The sequence below is a fragment of the Podarcis erhardii genome (assembly GCF_964252035.2).
Source record: "Podarcis erhardii genome assembly, chromosome: 5".
In the NCBI taxonomy this organism is placed as follows: domain Eukaryota; kingdom Metazoa; phylum Chordata; class Lepidosauria; order Squamata; family Lacertidae; genus Podarcis; species Podarcis erhardii.
Window position 1 is genome coordinate 73,661,385 of NC_138509.1, and position 20,220 is coordinate 73,681,604.

At 39.2% G+C, this 20,220-nt stretch overlaps 1 protein-coding gene across 1 annotated transcript in view; it reads right to left on the reverse strand.

Annotated features, from left to right (window-relative positions):
* Positions 1 to 20,220, reverse strand: part of XRN1 (5'-3' exoribonuclease 1) — a 44,789-nt gene that overhangs the window by 15,825 nt on the left and 8,744 nt on the right. The window contains exons 6-28 of the mRNA XM_081862904.1: positions 19,780 to 19,862; positions 19,543 to 19,630; positions 19,283 to 19,451; positions 19,005 to 19,072; positions 17,381 to 17,509; positions 17,125 to 17,194; positions 16,520 to 16,625; positions 16,127 to 16,216; positions 14,978 to 15,134; positions 14,549 to 14,668; positions 13,603 to 13,772; positions 12,997 to 13,117; positions 12,797 to 12,895; positions 12,252 to 12,355; positions 11,496 to 11,627; positions 9,853 to 10,015; positions 9,163 to 9,276; positions 8,638 to 8,736; positions 6,990 to 7,105; positions 5,739 to 5,885; positions 4,755 to 4,844; positions 2,699 to 2,834; positions 2,010 to 2,066 (exon numbers count right to left, since the gene is read on the reverse strand). Coding sequence (XP_081719030.1) covers positions 2,010 to 2,066; positions 2,699 to 2,834; positions 4,755 to 4,844; positions 5,739 to 5,885; positions 6,990 to 7,105; positions 8,638 to 8,736; positions 9,163 to 9,276; positions 9,853 to 10,015; positions 11,496 to 11,627; positions 12,252 to 12,355; positions 12,797 to 12,895; positions 12,997 to 13,117; positions 13,603 to 13,772; positions 14,549 to 14,668; positions 14,978 to 15,134; positions 16,127 to 16,216; positions 16,520 to 16,625; positions 17,125 to 17,194; positions 17,381 to 17,509; positions 19,005 to 19,072; positions 19,283 to 19,451; positions 19,543 to 19,630; positions 19,780 to 19,862 — 2,628 coding nt within the window. The remainder of the gene's footprint in view (positions 1 to 2,009; positions 2,067 to 2,698; positions 2,835 to 4,754; positions 4,845 to 5,738; positions 5,886 to 6,989; positions 7,106 to 8,637; positions 8,737 to 9,162; positions 9,277 to 9,852; positions 10,016 to 11,495; positions 11,628 to 12,251; positions 12,356 to 12,796; positions 12,896 to 12,996; positions 13,118 to 13,602; positions 13,773 to 14,548; positions 14,669 to 14,977; positions 15,135 to 16,126; positions 16,217 to 16,519; positions 16,626 to 17,124; positions 17,195 to 17,380; positions 17,510 to 19,004; positions 19,073 to 19,282; positions 19,452 to 19,542; positions 19,631 to 19,779; positions 19,863 to 20,220) is intronic.

Sequence of the window (20,220 nt, forward strand, 5' to 3'; positions counted from 1 at the left end):
ACCAGACAAATTCCTAAAAAATTAAAAGGCTGTCTAGGTCAGTGGTAGGATGTTATGGAGAACCCTTCTATTGAAGGCCAGTGAAAACTTCAATGGAGATCCTCCTTATATTGCCCGGTGAATGTAGACCCTGCATGGCACATATCAGAAATGCTAACATTACTCAAAAGAGCTGCTGAAAGTGGCTGATGCCCTGGTGGAGTGTGTTGGGTGGAGTAGGCAAGTTTTGGGTTTTGTGGGCTAGGAGAAAGAAACAATGGGACTTCCCTCGGATAACTATGGTATTCTGTGTTGTAAACAAAAATTGCCCTTTTCCCTTATGGGGTATCCAAGAGCCCATATAGAGTCTTTACATAGGTTCTCTATTGGTAGGAGAAAATAACAGAGGCCAACCAGAGAATATTGAGAAGCAAAGCAGCTAGTAAGCTTGATCTTTATTGATCTGTTGCAAGAGGGTGCTCCCCTCACCCGCAGGAAAGGAGGAGAGCCCAGAAAAATAGTGTGCAAGGCCTTATAAAGACTTTTGAAATTCCCATCCTGTAGATCAAGACCACCCCCAGAAACATCATACACACACACACACACACACACACACACACACACACACAGCTGTCTAAAACAGAACATTTGCATGTTGTTTTTCTCCTGTCGCTGTTTATCTCCTGTCTGGCAGGTTACTTGATTGGATTTCCTGGGTAGCCTGGCCATTCTTTTGTAGTGATAAATACTTAGTTCCTGGGCCAGGTCACAGGCTCACACCTTATTCAAACACAGACATACGCTTAAGACAGGATTTGTGAAGGATAAGACAATGGGGAGGCTTTTCCACTTTGACCTTGCAGAGAAAACATTTGGTCAGTTTAGGAATCAAAATGGTTCCAGATTGGTCTTCCTGTGCTGATCTATGTATGTGCGTTATGAACATTACCATATATCTAAGACCATAAAATTCCTATCACAGCTGCACCAATGAGGGACTTCCAGAACAAGTGTCCCCTCTCTTTGGATTTTATTGAGGACTCTGGAGATCAAGAAAGTGAAGGAGGAGGCACAGAGCAGGCTGTTGGAAGGTTGAGTATATTCATGCCCTCTACCCAGTAGGAACGAAACCTGAGAAAAGAACTGGCCAACAACAGAGGTGACTTATGGTTTGTTTGGGATATGAATAGCTCTAAGGAAAAGGGTGCTGAAGCTTTCATGAATGATGGTCTGGAGAAGGTTCCACACTCCTGAGTCCACTACATGCCTGCTGAGGAAGTTCACCTGTATATGCTAGGCAGAAATGGAAAGGAGCCAGAGGAGGAGGAGGGAGTAAATATAGACACAAGAAAAAGGCTTTTATTTTGAATAAGAAAAAGGAGAAGCAATGAAGTTTAGAGGAGAAGGCTAAGCTATTGCAGGAGACAAAACAGAGGTTGAAAGGGGTGGGGGGAATCAGGTGACAAGAACAATGAACAGCTCTGCCTGAGCAAACATAAGGAATGAAACAGGAAAAACCAGCAGGACTGAGATAGACATCAAATGCTGTTCACACAATTCCTTACCTTTCTTGGTGGGAGGAGGAGTTAACCCATTGATAATGAGTTCATGTCAAATGGAGAAATAAGAAGCATTATGTGTGTAATATTATTGTGTTTATAAATGGGTAACAGTGCAAGATTAAAAAGTCAGCACTACCTGAATCCTGACTATTACTTGGTGTGAAGGAATATCTGAACAAGATAATGCAAGCTTGTGTGAAGTTTTCTCTTTCTTTCTTTCTTATTTATTTACACTGTTTAATTGTTAAAAAAACCCTCCTCAAAGCAGTCTGTGTACAGTATGTCTAAATGAATATCAAATTAGCATAGATAGAACACCAAACTCTGTTGGTCATAAAGTCATTGTTGCAATTTTAATTAAATAATTCAGGAGGGCACCATATTTCCCTATGAGCAAGACAGAATTTCTGTTAAGACTTTCTCTTACAAGAACAGTATCCTTCCATTCACAAAATAACCCAAACTTACCCTGAATAACAAGTGAGGTTTCACCGTCACACGCACTTTCTTATTGCTTTTCCTTTGCTAAAGGGGGAAAACAAGAAACTGAATACTCAGAACAAAGTTTGGATTATGCTTGCTTTTCAACATTTTTCTTTTGCTCAACGTAGCTGGATCATCGCTCTCTTTCTACATAACACCTTTCTTTCAACTACTTGTGTCTAGTGAACAAAGCTCTCTACCAAAACAGTCTATTATGCCGATAAGTACTTATGCTATATCAGCATAATCAGGGACACTGAACTTGGGAGAGTGTGTTGTTGTTTTTTACAGTGCTTGAAAATAATGATTTTATACATAAGTGAATTTGAAGGAATATAATGTAATGGGGCAAATCAGAACTGCTGTTTCAGAAGTCTTCAAAACCACACTTGCTGTGTAATAGATATCCAAGCAAGTCGTACTCGGAGGAGGGCCCACTGAAATCAGTGTGCTTAACTCAACTGATTTCAATGGGTCTAGCCAGAGTATGACTAGCACTGGGTATCACCTGAACTTTCTAGACTGAAATCTTTATACAAGCTCAAACTATCATGCCAGTTAAATACAATTTTTCTAATTGGAAGTCAATCAGTTCTAATCCAAATTTATAATCCCATTCCTATATATTGTGATTACAAGACATATGTTAAGTTCCTCAGACTTAAAAACAGTACCTTGCACTTTTCTACTTCTTCTTCAATCTTTTCGACAATAGCCATATCCAAAATTTGCAAATCACAAGAGGAACGAGAGAGTGCACTGACAGGATGAGCCTTTAGCCACGCAATGATTTCTTGAACCTTCTCAGCACTACATTAAAAAATTATTCCATATCAAAAAACATTGCCAATAGATAGATAAACTTTATTCGCATTAGCCAATGACCATAGCAACATAAAACATGCAATATATACAAATAAAATATATACAAATAAAAAAGACAGCAATGGGTAAAAAGGGCAATCAAATGACCAAGATTATTGTTCAGACAATCCTTAATCTCATTGCAACCTCAATAAACCTAGCACCTTAATCTCATTGCAACCTCAATAAACCTAGCACCTTAATCTCATTGCAACCTCAATAAACCTAGCACCTTTGCTGTTGTCTGATCATCTTGTCTGATCATTTTGATCTGATAAAAGAAAGAACAATGTGGCCTCAGATGGGCGGCCTGGGATGCTAAGTAAGAGTGGCGTAATGATCTCATGATCACTGCAGATGGTGATAGCAGCCACGAAATTAAAAGACGCCTGCTTCTTGGGAGAAAAGCAATGACAAACCTAGGCAGCATCTTAAAAAGCAGAGACATCACCTTGCCAACAAAGGTCCGTATAGTTAAAGCTATGGTTTTCCCAGTAGTGATGTATGGAAGTGAGAGCTGGACCATAAAGAAGGCTGATCGCCGAAGAATTGATGCTTTTGAATTATGGTGCTGGAGGTGACTCTTGTGAGTCCCATGGACTGCAAGAAGATCAAACCTATCCATTCTGAAGGAAATCAGCCCTGAGTGCTCACTGGAAGGACAGATCGTGAAGCTGAGGCTCCAATACTTTGGCCACCTCATGAGAAGAGAAGACTCCCTGGAAAAGACCCTAATGTTGGGAAGGATGGAGGGCACAAGGAGAAGGGGACGACAGAGGATGAGATGGTTGGAAAGTGTTCTTGAAGCTACCAACTTGAGTTTGACTAAACTGCAGGAGGCAGTGGAAGACAGAAGTGCCTGGCGTGCTCTGGTCCATGGGGTCACGAAGAGTCGGACACGACTAAACGACTAAACAACAACAACAACAACAATGATCTCATTCCTCAGATCTTTATAAAGGGGACAGGACAGGAGAACATGAGCCACTGTTTCCAGATTGCCATCTCCACTGGGGCAGAGTCGTTTCTCAGTGGGAATCTTTTGGTATCTGCCCTCAAGTATGGGGGCAGGGTTAAATTATTGCCAATAATTTAACTCAAACGTTAAATCAGCTATAAAAGTTCAACAAACCACCCACTCATATACTATTACGATTTACATATAGTTCAAATGAGCTTCAGCAAGCTACTGAAACTGCAATCCTAACCCCACTTACCTGAAGTAAACTCTTCTATTATTATTTAGTCACTTTCCTTATAATAATGACCAAAAGCAACCATATAAAGACTAAAAACCAATTGCAACAAACAAAACAACTTAACAAACATATCTGTAAAAATAAAAGACAGGTCTTGAAGATCCTGAATTCAATAGGACATATTTCTAAGTAGATGTGGTTAGAATTATGCTGTAAGGGATTTAAGATTTGACTTTACAAAGGTATGTACTTTAATGAAAAAACATCAGGTCTAGTGTATATTTCCAGCAGAATCACAAAAAACTGTGAAAAACTAAACAATAACTCTTATTTGCTAGAGATATTCATTTCTTACTACTGCTATTACTCCTTACAAATAAATAAAACATAAGTAAGCAGGTTTATTTCAGGATGTAGCCACTCAGTGTATATTATAAAGTTGGTTGGCTGTAGTATTAGTTGGTTATATTATTAGAGGATGGGCTTGTCCAAATGGTTAAAGCTAATTGTTGGAAGAGCACTAGGAATCATGCTTTGATACCAGCTATCACAAATTCAACAACTAAGTTTGAAGAATTGATTCGAAGTGCAGAACTGAACTCAACAAGGCTCATTTTTACAACCCTATAGTTACCCTAATAATGCTTTAAAGGTATGAGCTGCTTACCCATTCTCTTCTTCACCTGGCCAAATGTCATCTTCGTAGAATATGTCCTCTTGACCATTTTTGGCTAGGTAACTAAAAAGTTCTGGGGCCCTAGGAAAATGCAAATATATCATTCTGAGCAGATTTTGTATACATCTCTATATAAATTCCATAAAACAGTACCTTGCCGGTTGAGCATGCTGCGATAAATTTATCTCTCTACTATATCGGCACTTGTCTGTTGTGACACTGGAGACAAAAGTGCATGCACACACTCAAGTTAACACATGGTGAGGGGAGCCTGAAAAGTGCTGAACAAGCAAGCAGGCTGGCAGAGCGAGGGAGTGAGCAGCGGGGGCACTAGACAAGCCTTCTTGTGCTCCCCATCGTCACCACTGGTGGTGGGGATTTATCCACTTTATCAACCTCACTCACCTATGCCTCCCTTCCAGTCAAGAAAAGGAAGCCTGAATTCTGAACTGTTTTCCTTCTCTTGGCTGAGAATGGCTCATTCCTGAGATGCCTTTGTTAAATTAAGTCATGCTTCCTGGTACATGCAAACCAGGCGACAGACATTTATGCATTTCGCCCATGTGCAAGACATCTCAAACGTGAGGAAGTGAAGGTAAATATGAGTGGCATACCTATGCGAAGCCAGAACTTTGTGGCGCTGCAAAAATGACCCTGTTCCCATTGTCTGAATTATTGCTGCCTATGTCAGTTGTACAGTCGTACCTTGTAAGCCGAATGCCTTGGCACTTGTATGTTTTGGCTCCCGAACGCTGCAAACCCGGAAGTGAGTGTTCTGGTTTGTGAATGTTCTTTGGAACCTGAAAGTCCAGCACAGCTTCCGATTGGCTGCAGGAGTTTCCGAATGTTTGTTTCTGAATGTTTTGGAAGTCGAACGGACTTCCAGAACAGATTCTGTTCGACTTCTGAGGTACAACTGTGTTTGAACTGTTACGTGCAAGGCATATACAGTCTAAAGTGTAGTTTAATGCTTACCTTTCCAGATATTCAGCAAGGAGTTGCTCTACAGCTGAGGAATACATCCATTCGTTTCCAACTTTCTTGGTATAGCCAGGGACCTCTTCATTCTTTTTATTGAATTTTAAGTTCAATCCCACATTTGCTTTATGCTCTCCATGTGGACTGCAAAATCAAAAGTTGGAATGCTAGCTAAATTTTGTGAAGAAATACCAATATATTGCTGGCGTAATATATTCCTTACAAAAATACTACTAATTAACCACTGAATGTAGAACCAGAGTTTTAACTCACTGAATCCTAGCAAAATTTTACAATGTAAAATAACAAGCATATGTCCTAGCTTTAGAAGAAGTCTACAATATATTTAAACAAGTGATTACAGTTCACACATGGATCTGGTAAAAGTATAAACTTGTTTCAAAGTGAATTTCCTTCTGAGAAGATTTTGTGATTAAACAGGAATTCAGTCTCTTTTCAAGTTCCTTATTTGTCTGTTGGAATAATAAGAAATCCAAGAAATTAATGAATGTCCAAATCTAACTAATATCTGATATAGGAAGGGGAAATATAATGTGCACAACTGTGTCAGAAAGAAAGCCAGTCAGGCAGAACAATGATTTGCACTAAGTCCTGTCTTCACGTTTTTCGTCTTCCCCACATATAAACTCTTCTTGCATATATACTTATTCAGGATACAGTGGTACCTCCGGTTACAAACTTAATTTGTTCCGGAGGTCCATTTTTAACCCGAAACCGTTCTTAACATGAGGCGCGCTTTCGCTAATGGTGCCTCCCGCTGCCGCCGGTGTGCGACTTCTGCTCGCATCCCGGGGCAAAGTTCGCTACCAGGAGACCTTCTTCCGGGTTAGCGGAGCTCGTTACCCGAAGCGTTCGTAAGGAGGACGGTACGTAACTTGAGGTTCCACTGTACAGTGGTACCTTGGGTTACATACGCTTCAGGTTACATGCGCTTCAGGTTACAGACTCCGCTAACCCAGAAATATTACCTCGGGTTAAGAACTTTGCTTCAGGATGAGAACAAAAATCGTGCAGCGGCAGCAGGAGGCCCCATTAGCTAAATTGGTGCTTCAGGTTAAGAACAGTTTCAGGTTAAGAACAGACCTCCAGAACGAATTAAGTTCTTAACCCGAGGTACCACTGTATATGGAATACAAACAAAGTCACTTCACCAGGTAACAGGTTTTTGTGGCCTTTGCTACAAACTAACAATCAAACAATCAAAAGAAGTTTATACTCAGAGCTTACTTTCTCCGGGATCCTCTTCCAATAAAAATGCTTCCTGTAAATCTCGAAACAAGATAGCCACTCACTCCAAGACGACTGGCCAATACATATCCAGGATTGTACTTCACGGAATATTTCTGCAACAATATCAGTTGTATAGTGACAAGAAAGATCATTCTCTTTACAATCTTCCAGAGGACCAGCAGAAGCAAGCCGTCTTGCAGTCTCAAACCTTTCGTGGACTAGAGTCTGCTTCATACATCCAATGAAATGGATGAAATGTCCATGAAAGTCCATGAAAACTCAACTCATAATAAATCTTAGTTTTCAATGTGCGTACGACTGCTTGCTGGCCTTAGAATCGGAAACTTTTCTGTTGGTCTCGCTGAAGCTTTTAAGAGGAAGGCAGGGGAAGGAATGAAATACAAATGGCAGTCAGCTTCTGCCATGCTAATATGTTCTTTTAACATGACTTCTCACTCCTCCATGTATTGTAGGAAAAATGAATGGAGACATCTTCATAAGGTTTTCACCTGCTCAGGGACTTTCCTACACTTCTATTTATCTGCACTAAACTGGAAGGCCAGGGAGGCTAAATAAAAATCTGGCACAAATTTATATGAGTTAGCATCACTCCTCCACCTGTGAGAGTATTATCCATAGTAATACGAATAAAATTATTCATTCATTCATTCCCCGCCCATCTGGCTGGGTTTCCTCAGTCACTCTGGGCGGCTCCCAACAGCATATTAAAAACACAATAAAACATCAAACATTAAAAACTTCCCTAAAAAGAGCTGCATTCAAATGTCTTCTAAAAGTCAGATAGTTGTTTATTTCCTTGACATCTGATGGGAGGGCATTCCACAGAGCAGGCACTACTACCAAGAAGGCCCTCTGCCTGCTTCCCTGTAACCTCCCTTTTCATAGTGAAGGAACCACCAGAAGGCCCTCGGAGCTGGACCTCAGTGTCCGGGTTGAAGGTGGGGGTGGAGTCCACTGAGGGCTTTAAAGGTCAGCACCAGCACTTAATTGTGCTTGGAAACGTACTGGGAGCCAATGTAGATCTTTCAGGACTGGTGTTATTTTCCCCAACACACATCTGCATTGCTCTGCTGAGCTACACTGTTTTCCCTTCATGAGTCTTCAAGGCAAGGCAAGTTTCTGTGTGTCTGCATAGTACCTATCAGAACATGGTCTCAACCCTGCTTGCGACATCTGAATGCTACTGCCAACACAAAACTGAAGTAATAAAGAGGCTGAGCACACTCACATAGTTTACACGGCTTTTGCCAATGCTACATGTGTCACACATTATAAAGTCAAAGCTTACATTCGCAAGAGTCCAAATTCTGGTTCTGAACCAGATTTTTCATGTAACTCTTGAATGAGATACATATTTAATTGTTCCTGTGTTATGAAACCTGCATTGAAAAACTATGGCCAAGAAACAAGGAAAGACTAAATTTGCTCAGTAAGGTTAGTTCCCCCTCAAACAGTAGCTTCCCATGTCACCTAAAAAGGGAAGCTTCAAAACTAGCTTGTGCTTTTTAAAAAATTCACTGGGCTTGTGCAAATACATACACATGCATATTGTTCAAATAGTACTTATAATAGTTAAGATGAAATCTACAGAGACATATCCACTGTTAAGAGAAATAACACTTACATGCTGATTCTGTATTAAGGCATCCAGCTGAGGTTCACATGGAATGTTGAAAACAACACGAATTCTGCCTTCCAAGATAACATCACATGAATCCTGAACCTTGAAGAGATATTAAAGAAACTCTCTTAAATTTAAGTTCATTTCACAAACAGCAACCAGTGTCTTTCTCCCTCCTAAGAATCTGATGAGTATCTTAAATGAAAGCAACAGCAAAATAAAATTATCTACACTCATGCTGTTTAATGGATTTGTTGTTTCAAAACAAGTCTTACTGTTCTGTGCTCTGAGATCTTGCATTGAAGGGCTGGAGCCAAATAATTTAAACAAAGAAGAAGAAAAGTTCCTTTACAAAGAGCGGAAAGGTTCAGGAAGGTGAAGAAATGGAAGTGATACAATAGCTCCTAAAACATCATTATTCCAATGTGGAGCTCAGTATTTTAAATTATGTAATAAAATAATGCAGAAGGAGTCTGACTTGATTTTTAAGAAAAGTCTTTTGGAAAAACATTTTCAGATAAAACTAACTTCTCCTGTGCAGCCATAATAAGGTGATCCCAGCATGAAGACTGTACATCCCAGAGGGAACAGGTCATCCAAAGTTTTGAGACTGGAGAAGCGGGAATCGAAGGCTTTTATATCCTGCATGAAAAATGAGGGGGGAAATCATGCTCTAATTAAATACTTACTATTAAAATCACAGACATGTCTACTCAGAAGTAAGTCTGAGATCAATGGAGCTTACTTTCAAGTAAGTGAGCATAAGACTGCAACCTACGTTAACTATGTGTGGCAATACAGAACAGCCTACTCTAGTTTGCTTACTCCTCAAGAAAGATACTAATCCTATAAACATTTTGAAAATGTCGATACTTCATGTGAACCACTTCCCAATCCCAAGTTCTAAGCAGATATCCTATTATTACTAAGATATTATTGTATCCTAACTGTGCACTATGTCATTACGCAAGTCACAGATAACAAGAAAAATGAAATGATGTTGGAGAAATTTGTACAGCAGCCTTTAGCCACGTCTCTCAACTATACTGTGATAGGATTGTAGGCTATGGCAAGAATGAGGCAACAGGCCTGTAGATCTAAGTGCACATGTGTATCCTATCAGAAGTAAACTTATAAGCTTAGTATTTTGAATTTTACTGTAAACATTGTGGCCTCTTATCTCAATTCACTGATGAAAAACTCAACTGAGGAACTTACCCTGACAATTGTTTGGTATGCAAAAGGCAGAACTTGCTTGGACCACTGCTTCTCCAAATACACTTCACCACTTTGATTTAACTGGTATTTACGCCCAGTTAGCAACTGAGCATAAACAACTGCAGATGTTTCATTTATGATTACTCCTTTTCTTCTCTGGTAACTGGAAGAAAGGGGATATGGCAGAATGAATTTAAGGATGTATACAGCTCAGTCGGTACAGCATGAGACTCTTAGTCTCTGGGTCGTGGGTTTGAGTTCCACACTGGGTGAAAGATTTCCTGCATTGCAGGGGGTTGGACTAGATGATCCCCGTGGTCCCTTCCAGCTCTACAAATCTGTAAAGAGTGAGAAACACTTTTCAGCCCAAGGGCTGCATTTCCTTTGGGGCAATCTTCCAGCAGCTGCATGCTAATGGTGGGCAGGACCAGAGTCAAAAGTGCGCTGAGCAAGAGATCTGACTCTTACATTTGTACAGTATTTGTACAAACCCCTCCATCCAGAGACATTATCACATTTCATGAACACAACCCAGCAAGGCAAAAGCACCCCAGAATGATGGGAAGCAGAGGCAGTGAAAGGTGTAGCCTGAATAGAGTATGTAGGACCAGAAAGGAGGCCTGGAGGGTTACACTTAGCCCCAAGGCCAGAGGTTCCCTACTAATGGGAAAATCTTCCTTGAAATTACTGTTCAAAGAGCCTATAGTACAAAACCATTAAATTAGCTCTGGGTGGCATGACATCTTCCAAGGAAATGCAACAATCCCTGGTTAAACAACAAGCAACAAGATTAACTATCACTATAAAGCTAAACAACTTTAGGTAGAAGTGTGCAATACAGAACCTTGCAAAGGATTATTTCAGTTGGAGAAACTCAGTATTAAACATCAATACATGAACCTTGAAGGTTGCAAGGGAATAAAAAGAAACACAGATTTCTAGTGTGTCTGGCTCTCTTCACTGTAGAGCAGTTTTGAATGTGATATGGCAAAAAGAATGAAAAGACTGGAAACAGTGAGTCAAACAGAAGTGAAAACAAAGTTCATTAACTTTTCTATATATGATGATTCCTCAAGGGCTGTCTTAAGCTTTTCAGTTTTGAAGGTACAGTGGTGCCTCGCAAGACGAAAAGAATCCGTTCCGCGAGTCTCTTCGTCTAGTGGTTTTTTTGTCTTGCGAAGCAAGCCCATTGACGGCTTAGCGGATTAGCACTATTAGCGGCTTTTAGCGGCTTATCAGCTTATCGGATAAGCAGATAAGCGGCTTAGAAAAAGGGGTGGGGGAAACCCCGCAGGAACTCGCAAGACATTTTCATCTTGCGAAGCAAGCCCATAGGAAATTCGTTTTGCGAAGCACCTCCAAAATGGAAAACCCTTTCGTCTAGCGGGCTTTCCGTCTTGTGAGGCATTCGTCTTGCGGGGCACCACTGTAGCTTCTGAATGAAATAATTACATTCATTGATGTGAGTGTGGCAACCACCACACCATCAAGAGATACCTAAAAACTGAAAAATAGGTGTGGCCATCGGACTCACAATACATTTCTAAAGTGGCAGTCCACAATAAGCAAGCTGTCCACCCTTAAAACGAACCAGTGTGTCAAAATATGCTGTCAAGCTACAAACGCGAGAGGCAGTGTCTTACTGTTCTGAAATTCCTTGGATTTCTTTCACCCAGATATTCTGTTCTTTATCTCGAACAAATGTTGCTTTGGTTGGTGGGGCAGCATTTCCCATATAGAGCTTCTGTGTTCCAGGAGGCTCCTCCAACTGAAACCTTAAAATAAATTTGCATTTCATATAAATAAAAGCAAATCTCGGTCCTAAGCATATTTATTTAGGACTAGGTCTTGCAGCAAATGAACTTAGGACAGCAAATCCACTTGGTATCAATAAATATGTTTCATTAAAGAAATGAAAAGTATGCTTGCTTTGCTTCCAGTATTGATGACCACTAGCCCTGTCTGATCCAGTTTGGCTCTTTTCCCATCAGCAAAGAGCAAAGAATGTGGACGATAAATGTTTTGCTCTTCCACAAAAACTGTTCAGTTTATCATAGTCCATTTATTCTGGATGTTTATATTGTGCCCTTTATCATAAGAAATCATAACAAACATAATTCATAAAAACCAACTCAATACATCCAAACAGAAACAAAACCGAAATTAATACAAGTATTCCACATTTGTCACATAAAAAATACCTTAAACTAAATTAAAAAATCCTGCGAGAAAAGGGACATTTTTCCCCAGGCTGGTCTATGTATGGTTTACATAGCTGTTTCAAAAAACAAAACAGCCATTGCTTCGAGACCTTGTCATATGAAAACTTGTTTACAAAGATGGACATCTGAAGATGCAAGTAAGTGACAAACTTTGCAAAGTACATTGGTCTTCCTTACTTAGTTTCACCATCTGATACAGCAATAGCTCTGGCTTCTTCCAAGTGAGGCCAGTTAACAAATATTGATTTCCCAAGCACCGAACTGGCTACATTTTCAGCATTCTGAGGAAGGAAAGCAGTTGGTTAACCTACTGAAAACTATTTCATAGCAAATCTGTAAGTACCACACATAACAAAGCCAGTAGCCTTGCTGTGTCCTGGGATCTACAGTTCCAAGTTTGTAAATCCTAGATAGCACCAAGGACCATAGGTACACACATTTTTGCTTCGGCCTTGATGTCAAAAGTGCACTTTTGGTCACCAGGCTCCTGTCACTTTCTCAAATAGTCTTGTGCCTCACTTTGTACTAAATATCTACAGGACAGTGTTAATGCAGGGTCTGGGATGTAGACAGATACACAAGTCCAGGGGGAGGCTAAGCTCACATATCTCACTAAACTATTGTTTATTGTGATATCCAAGCACAGCTATTGACAACAAAACTTGGACAGTCTCTAAAATAAGAGACTGTCAAAAACAAAGTTGAAAAAGCCAGACACTCACTAGTTCCTCTGAAACATCGGAAACCATTATTTCCAGTAGCATATTTTCTCCATGGCTGCTCTGTTGAAAAACTTGTACCCCACTTTTTTTCAGATAGAACTAGAATAGGGAAAGAAAGTCAAGATGTACAATGAAAGCCTTCCACAGAATAAGTACCTAACAAAAACATGTCATTCTTAAATCAATCAAGCACAATTTACCTTATGATTAATGTGCTTCAGAGTAGGAAAGCCACAGAAATACAGCCTCTCCATATCCAATTTCGTTATTTTATTTTGGGCTATATCTACACGCCAGACGTCCAGAGACATAGCTTTATGCCTAAGAAACAAGAGCACAACTTTCAACATACAGTTACTCTGAAAAACTGTTTCTGCACACAGAACATAAGCTTTTTTTTTTTTTTTTACAAATGTATATTTTGAAACACTGCCTTTCACAGTAAACAAAGGCTGAAAACAAGAATGTTGTTATGCTTACAACAGTCAGCCAGAATTAAAGGAAGACTATCAAATATATGCAGAAGAATCCATCTTTGGCCATTTAACTTTACTAATTGACATCTTCTCTGATTGTATGAGGGGACAAGGACAGCTTAAGAGCATTTCATTATGCATTTCTGTCAAATGACTTCTTAGTATTATCTATGGGCTACAGCCAAGAACCTACTTACTCAAACAAGTGTTTCTGAAACAAACGAGATTTTGAAACTAACTTCCAAACAAAGCTAATGCAAAGGGGCACTGCAGCAGCGGTGCTCAGTAGATTGCACACTTTTAATTAAGGAATTACACCTGCAGTCTTACTTTGCATGGCATCTTTCTATGGAAGGGAACTTCTCTGGCCATGGAGATAGGTACTGGAACTCTGCGTCTTTATCATAGAAGTACATCAGGCATTCACTGTGCCTATTTCTTTGCTTTTCTTCTGTTGTCAAGAACTTGTTGCAGGATTCCATCGCTTCTAACAATCGTTTCTAAATAGAATATAACACTTAGTAAGCATTAGGCATATTGAAATGCAGAGACTGGGAGGAGGTTGGATCCAATCTAAATTAGTTAAACTTAGTGCCTAATGAAATCAATAGGACAAATTCAATCCTAGTAAGTATTGACTATAATTAAGGTTGTTAAGGAAAAAGCAGGAAGAGGGGTAAACAATTAAGCAAGAAATGAGGGTGTATGTGAAAGGAGCAACTATTTCCCTTATCCATGATTAAATTATTATTATTATTATTATTATTATTATTATTATTATTATTATTATTTTCTTACCTGCCCTTTAACTGGGAGGTTCCAGGATGAGGAGCATTGAATCTGGACTAAATATGGCTAAGAGTACAGCTCTATCATGTCCAAAGGATGGTTTGAACATTATTCCCCCTGTTTTGCCTAAGGTTGCCCCTGGGAATACTTAGAAGTGGGCCACCCCTGCTCTTCTCCAGGAGAGAATACTATGGCATTTTTTTCCTGAAAGGGTGATTCATAATTATTTGAAGCCTAGAATGACTGGAGCCCATTTACTAACTCTTCTTGGGTATAGTCTTGGGGACAGAGGTAGAAAAGTAAAGAACTAACCTCCCAATGTTACTGGTCTTTGTAAATTAACCACCGGAGCACACAGATAGCTATTGCTGATTCAACTTATCTGGTCTCAAATTTGGAAGAAAAATAAAACTAAACCATGCAAACCAGGCCTTGGTTTAAACAGTTTACTAGTCACTTTATGATCAAACAATGGTAGAGTTCTTACCTCATCAATAAATGGTATTAAAACCACTGCTTCCCATTCTTGTTGCTTTCCATTTAGATCAGTTTTAAATTCAGTTGGATAATATTCAATAATGGGAGACTCTTCACCAGTCATCAAATGCTAAAGAATTGGAAGTAAGTAGTCAAAGTTAAGCAATAGGAATTCAGATTAACTACATTTTAAAAGAAGACTATGATAAGACCTAACTAACATTAGCCCTTACTGATGGAAAGTAATTTTTTTCTATAGCCTTTTGGTCAAAGAATTTAGAATTTGGACAAGGTTCCTTTTTCAGTGGTACTTATCTAAGCAAATCCCTGTATGGAAAATGTATATATATATAATGCACAAGAGTAGGATTGAAATTATCTTTGTAAAATAGAAGGACAGTAGCCATAACGATGAATCCCTCTAAAGATATTTAACTACCTGGTAGCATTTTGGCAGCAAATCCTTGCTGGCTGCTGGAAGTACTGCAAGAAGCTGTTCAAACGGCATGAATGGTTTTCCTAAATCCAAGTGGATTTTCAGTTCACTGATGTTGCAGATATCTGAGAGGTAAGGTGCATAATGGTAGGGGTAGAACCTACAAAGAAGAAAGATGCTATTTTAGTTCAACAAAGGTTGCAGCTGTACGAAAAGCATAAACACATGCATTGTAATCTTATTCATTTTAATGGTCTGGAGGAAGGACAAAATCACAAATAATTAGACAAGGTATGTAACTCAGACAGCACTGCTCTAAACTGTATGGGGTGAGGAGGAGTGGTTTAAGGAACTGGGTGTCAAGTGGCAGCTATATGTGTAGTCTAAAACAGTGGTTTTTAACCAGGGTGCCTTGAATGATGGTCAGGGCAACACTGGCTTGGCACCTGTCCCTCTTTCCTTCCCTCCCTGCTCTGATGCCCTCTTGCGTCTCTGCTTCCCAAATGACTGAACAGCTGTTTGTTGCAACAGCCCTGGCTACAAGCAGGCTCAAAGTAAGCAAGCAAGCGGGCAAGGGAACCCAGCCTGCCAGCCAGTCAGCCCTTGCTGTTGGGAATGGGCAGACAGGCACTGTGCCGGCCTTTCTTGTGCTTGCTGTGTGCAAGACATGCCTAGGAGTTGAGTGCCCGGTGCTGAAAGGGAGCCTTTCCACCATGCAAGCCTGGCAGCACCTGCTGCCACCACTCCTGCCTCCCAGTTAAGATGCTAGACTCAAGTTCACCTTTGTCCAGTCTCCGTTGGGCCACAAAGGCTGGGGGCATCTTCTTCCCAGGCCCCTGTGGGGCAGTGTTAGGAGGCACCTCTCTTAGGGGCATGGGGGCAGCTCAAGAGACCAGAGGACTCCCAAGGAGGTGGGAAGAGAAGAGGCTGAGGGAACACTCCATAAGGGATGGTGTTTGGAAAAGGGTGAGAGGCTGACAGCTCTGCAGGCAAGGGCTGTCATAACCGGGCTCCTGAGCCCCACAGGGGTGCCGCAGAAAGAATGTAGTTGGCCAAGGGAGCCGTGGACTCAAAAATGTTGAAAACCTCTGGTCTAAAACACACTTGATTGCAAAGCTGATATAAGCATTCCACTTGTAAATTTCATCTTACCAGCTCCATGACTGAACCCCATGGTAGTAGTAGTGCAATATCCACTGTATTGCCTGGACGTAACATTCTGCCTGGTCAGCTAGAAAGGCACTAAAACAAAAATACCAAAAATTGGCATATATTTTCTCCTTTCACTTACAAATAAGATTGAGAATGAAGCTGTTTTAGCTATTACCTCCAGCTATTTCAGAGGCATGGGTTGAGATAAAACGTTAAAACATTTTAAATTCACTAACAGAAATTATGTACCGTATTTAATCACTTCAGTTACTATAAATGAAGCACATGTACTATAACTGGAGCACAGGTTCTCCTTTTTTAATTTAGAAACTGTAACCCACTTGGAGGAGTTCCAGTGCTCATGCAAGAAGCCATTTTGTTGTTAATACTTACTCTGAAACTACTTCTACACCCATCTTGGTCATATAGTATGTTCTTTTGTATTGCCTAAACTCTGTCTCAAACAAATCATCATCTTCTGGCTCATCTTCTACCGAAGCTAAAATGAAAAATAAAATTGAGCGATTAACTTGTTGTATACCACAATTAACATCTGATATTTATTCTTTTTCCTTTTTTTAATAAGCTGTATGCAGCACTTCATTGTAAAAATCCTCAAAGTGTGAAACAATAAAATCAAGAAAAATTTACAACCATGCTTAGAAACATACAAAGGTTAAAATACTAAAATGGAATAAAATTTCCTCAAGTTTATAAGCATCTGGGTTGGCTTGTCTAAACAAGATTGTTTTTATCAGGCACTGAAAGGAGTACAGCAAATATGCTTGCTTGAAATTAAAATGAACCTAGCAGAAAACTTTTGAAGTGTGCAAATAGTATGGAAAATGGCAAGTAAAAACAGCTTCCTTTTTAAAAAAATAATCATTGTCTTTTACTCACTTTCACTTAAAAAGTAAAATGCCAAGAACCGCGGTCTCACAGATAATTCATGTACACAAGTTTAGCCAGCACAGGCGCCACACAACAATTGGACTCACTTTTTAAAGATGCTACAGTTCCATTGTCAGTTTTCTCCAAAGCAGCCAAGCACATAGCGTTTTCCTGAGCCTGTTAAAATTGTGATTGATACTTTAAATAACACAGAGTGATATGCATATAACATCAATTCACAGAAGCTGTGATGGTAAAGAGTGAAATTTCAATGCTACAAGAATGCATTGTCTTTATAAATGACTTGAATGAAGGAATTGAAGGGACGCTCATCAAATTTGCAGATGACACCAGACAACTAACCTTGTGCTTCTTTTGCATTCTTGATTCTTCTGCAGCAATACCAGCTGCCTCATTCAGATATTTATTGCCCACTTTGCTTTCAAACCACTTCAGATCTAAAAAGATTTCACTGAAATGCTCACGGTCAAACTGTTAAAATAAATGGATGAAAGAAAAGCATTATCCTTATACATCTAATCTATTTCAAGGCAAATTTCTCAAGGAGATATTTGAACTCCAAAGCCTATTTTCCGGATCATAACATTCAGATGGCAGACTGGGAAAGGTTATGGAAAACAGACCTGAAATTTACAGCCTGTTGTTCCTTGAAAGAGAATTATGTGAAAATGATGTACCGTTGGTATTTGACTCCTACTAAGTTGGCAAAAATGTATAGGACAAGTACAAATACCTGCTGGAAATGTAAAGAAAAAGAAGGTACCTTTTATCATATGTGGTGGACTTGAAAGGTGGTAAAAGCTTTCTGGGAGATGATATATAATGAAATGGGAAAAAAAGTTTAAAATGACATTTGCTAAAAAACCAGTAATTTCTTAGGAATTACTGGTACAGATATTCCAAAAGACCAGAAAAGACTTTTGATGTATGGAACAACAGTCGTCCAAATGCTACTAGACCAGAGATGGAAGGAAGACACAGTCCCGACCAGAGAAGAATGGCAAACCAAGCTGATGGGCTATGCTGAAATGGCAAATCTGACTGGAAAACTCAGGAATCAAGAGGACAAAAACTTTATAAAAGAATGGGAAAAATTTATAAGTTATCAAAGAGATCACTGTAAGCAGATGGAAACATTGGCAGGATTTTGAATCACCTGTAGTGTAACAATTATCATGGAAAATATGGATTGATATAATAATTAAGAGTTTGAAGAAGATGCAGTTTTTAACTGATTAAAATGGGACTCCAGGGAAGGGGTGGGGGAGTCCCGAGATTCCGAGGAATCTCTTTATATGGATATGCAATTGAATTTTTTCTATAAACGTGTATTGTAAAAACCAAATTAAACTGTTTTCAAAAAAAGAAGCAGCATATTTTCCTACCACCATTTTCAACTGAAGATCTGGCAGGTTGGAACAGTTTAACTGTTTAGCACTAGTGGAAGTTTATCATACACTGGCCGGGGGGGGGGGGGGATTGCTATGACACAAAAAGTCAAAAAGTGAAGCTATGTTGATTTACAGAAGCAGAATATATTTGAGAGGTACAGATTTACTGGCTTGACTGAGATAAAAAGAAAGGTAATTCCAGCATAAGAAAAGCAGATTGGTAATGTTACAGTTATAAAATCAGAAAATACGATTCTCCTTGCATACTGTATAACATGTGTGGTGGAAAGTTGCTTTTTTTTCTTTACTGGACATGCATGATGGGAAGCCAGAATCATATACATGCAGCGTGTCCGCTAATTCCAAAATGGATGAAGCTGCCCAATATTTTCAATCATGCTACTTTCAAAATTTTCAAGCATCTCTCCACCTTGATGACAGCTAGAATTCTTTTCTTTTTCTTTTGAATGAAAAGCTCAGGTTCTCAGATTTAGAGAGCAAACCTGCACACTGAAGGTATAGATGGGGCTTTAAGTTAAGACTTTAGTTTTGCTCAGAATAAAAAATATACTTACATCTGACAATTTTGTAAGGTATTTCTCAAAGCGAGGTAAGTTGAGGTGCCCACTTTCATTAATGTAACCTATTAGAGAAGAAAAATATGATTCATGCTTATAATCATGAGCTGCTTTTCCTGCAGGCACACTGTATCGAAGAGGAGCAACATGAGCAATATAACACAGATTCCCTGCTGTCTTTTCCACTCTGCAGTCTCCTCTGTAATATTGTCACAATTGCAACAAGAAGCAATCTTGAAACTGACCATATTGCATTAGCTTTGTGAGACTCTTACCTCCAAGCTTAGGCAAAATATCCATGTATGTTCTATACAGCAGTGGCAGTGCATCATGGTTAATATGAAAGTGAGGTAGATGAGGGATAAAATCATTTCCAACAAGAAAGCCCATTAAGATCCAGTCATCTATTATTCTGTCAACTTCATATGTAAACGATATCTTGTCCTGATAAACAAAGGTTGATAGAAACAATTCGTGACCAATGCCTTATGCAAACCTTTAAACCATTTTTGCCCTGTGGTCCATCCATACTTACTTTAACTGGTGAGAATTCATAGTCAATATATTCTCTCATTAATGACAAGTGCAGTAAATGAAAAGTGGTTTCTTCTGGGGCACACGCTCTGTAAAATTATTGACCACAAATAAGTAAGCTGATGGAAATTCTATAAATAATTCAATATCAAATATTCATTTTAAAAAATGATGTAGCTATCTAGTGGTTTTGTTCAATTTTCCTTTTTTATGCAATTCATATTTTTAGAAGAGTTACCTTTGTGACTTTTTGCCACCAAACCGGACCTCTTCTCTTAAAAGGGAAAAATGTGGCTCATGACTTGTCAGTCCAAGCATAATCTGTTGAAAGAAACATTTTAAATGTTTTTACCGCTAAAACCAGTCACTTTAACAAAGTAGCTTTGAGTCTACAAAAGCTTATGCCATAATACATTTGTCAGTATTTAAGGTTCCACACGACACTTTGTTTTTGAGGTAAGCATACTTAAAATATTTTGCTGCAACTCTGAATTATTAGTTCTTTTATGGGAAAGCAAGTAATCCCAGATCTAAAATGATCTCAATGAGACTCATGCACGGCGAGTGCCCCCTTCTTCCAATAGCATTATTCTAGTAGTTGCCACACTACTTAAACTACTTTTCAAATCTACACAAATTAAAAAAGTTGTAGTCAAGAATTTTATTTTTCTTAACTTTT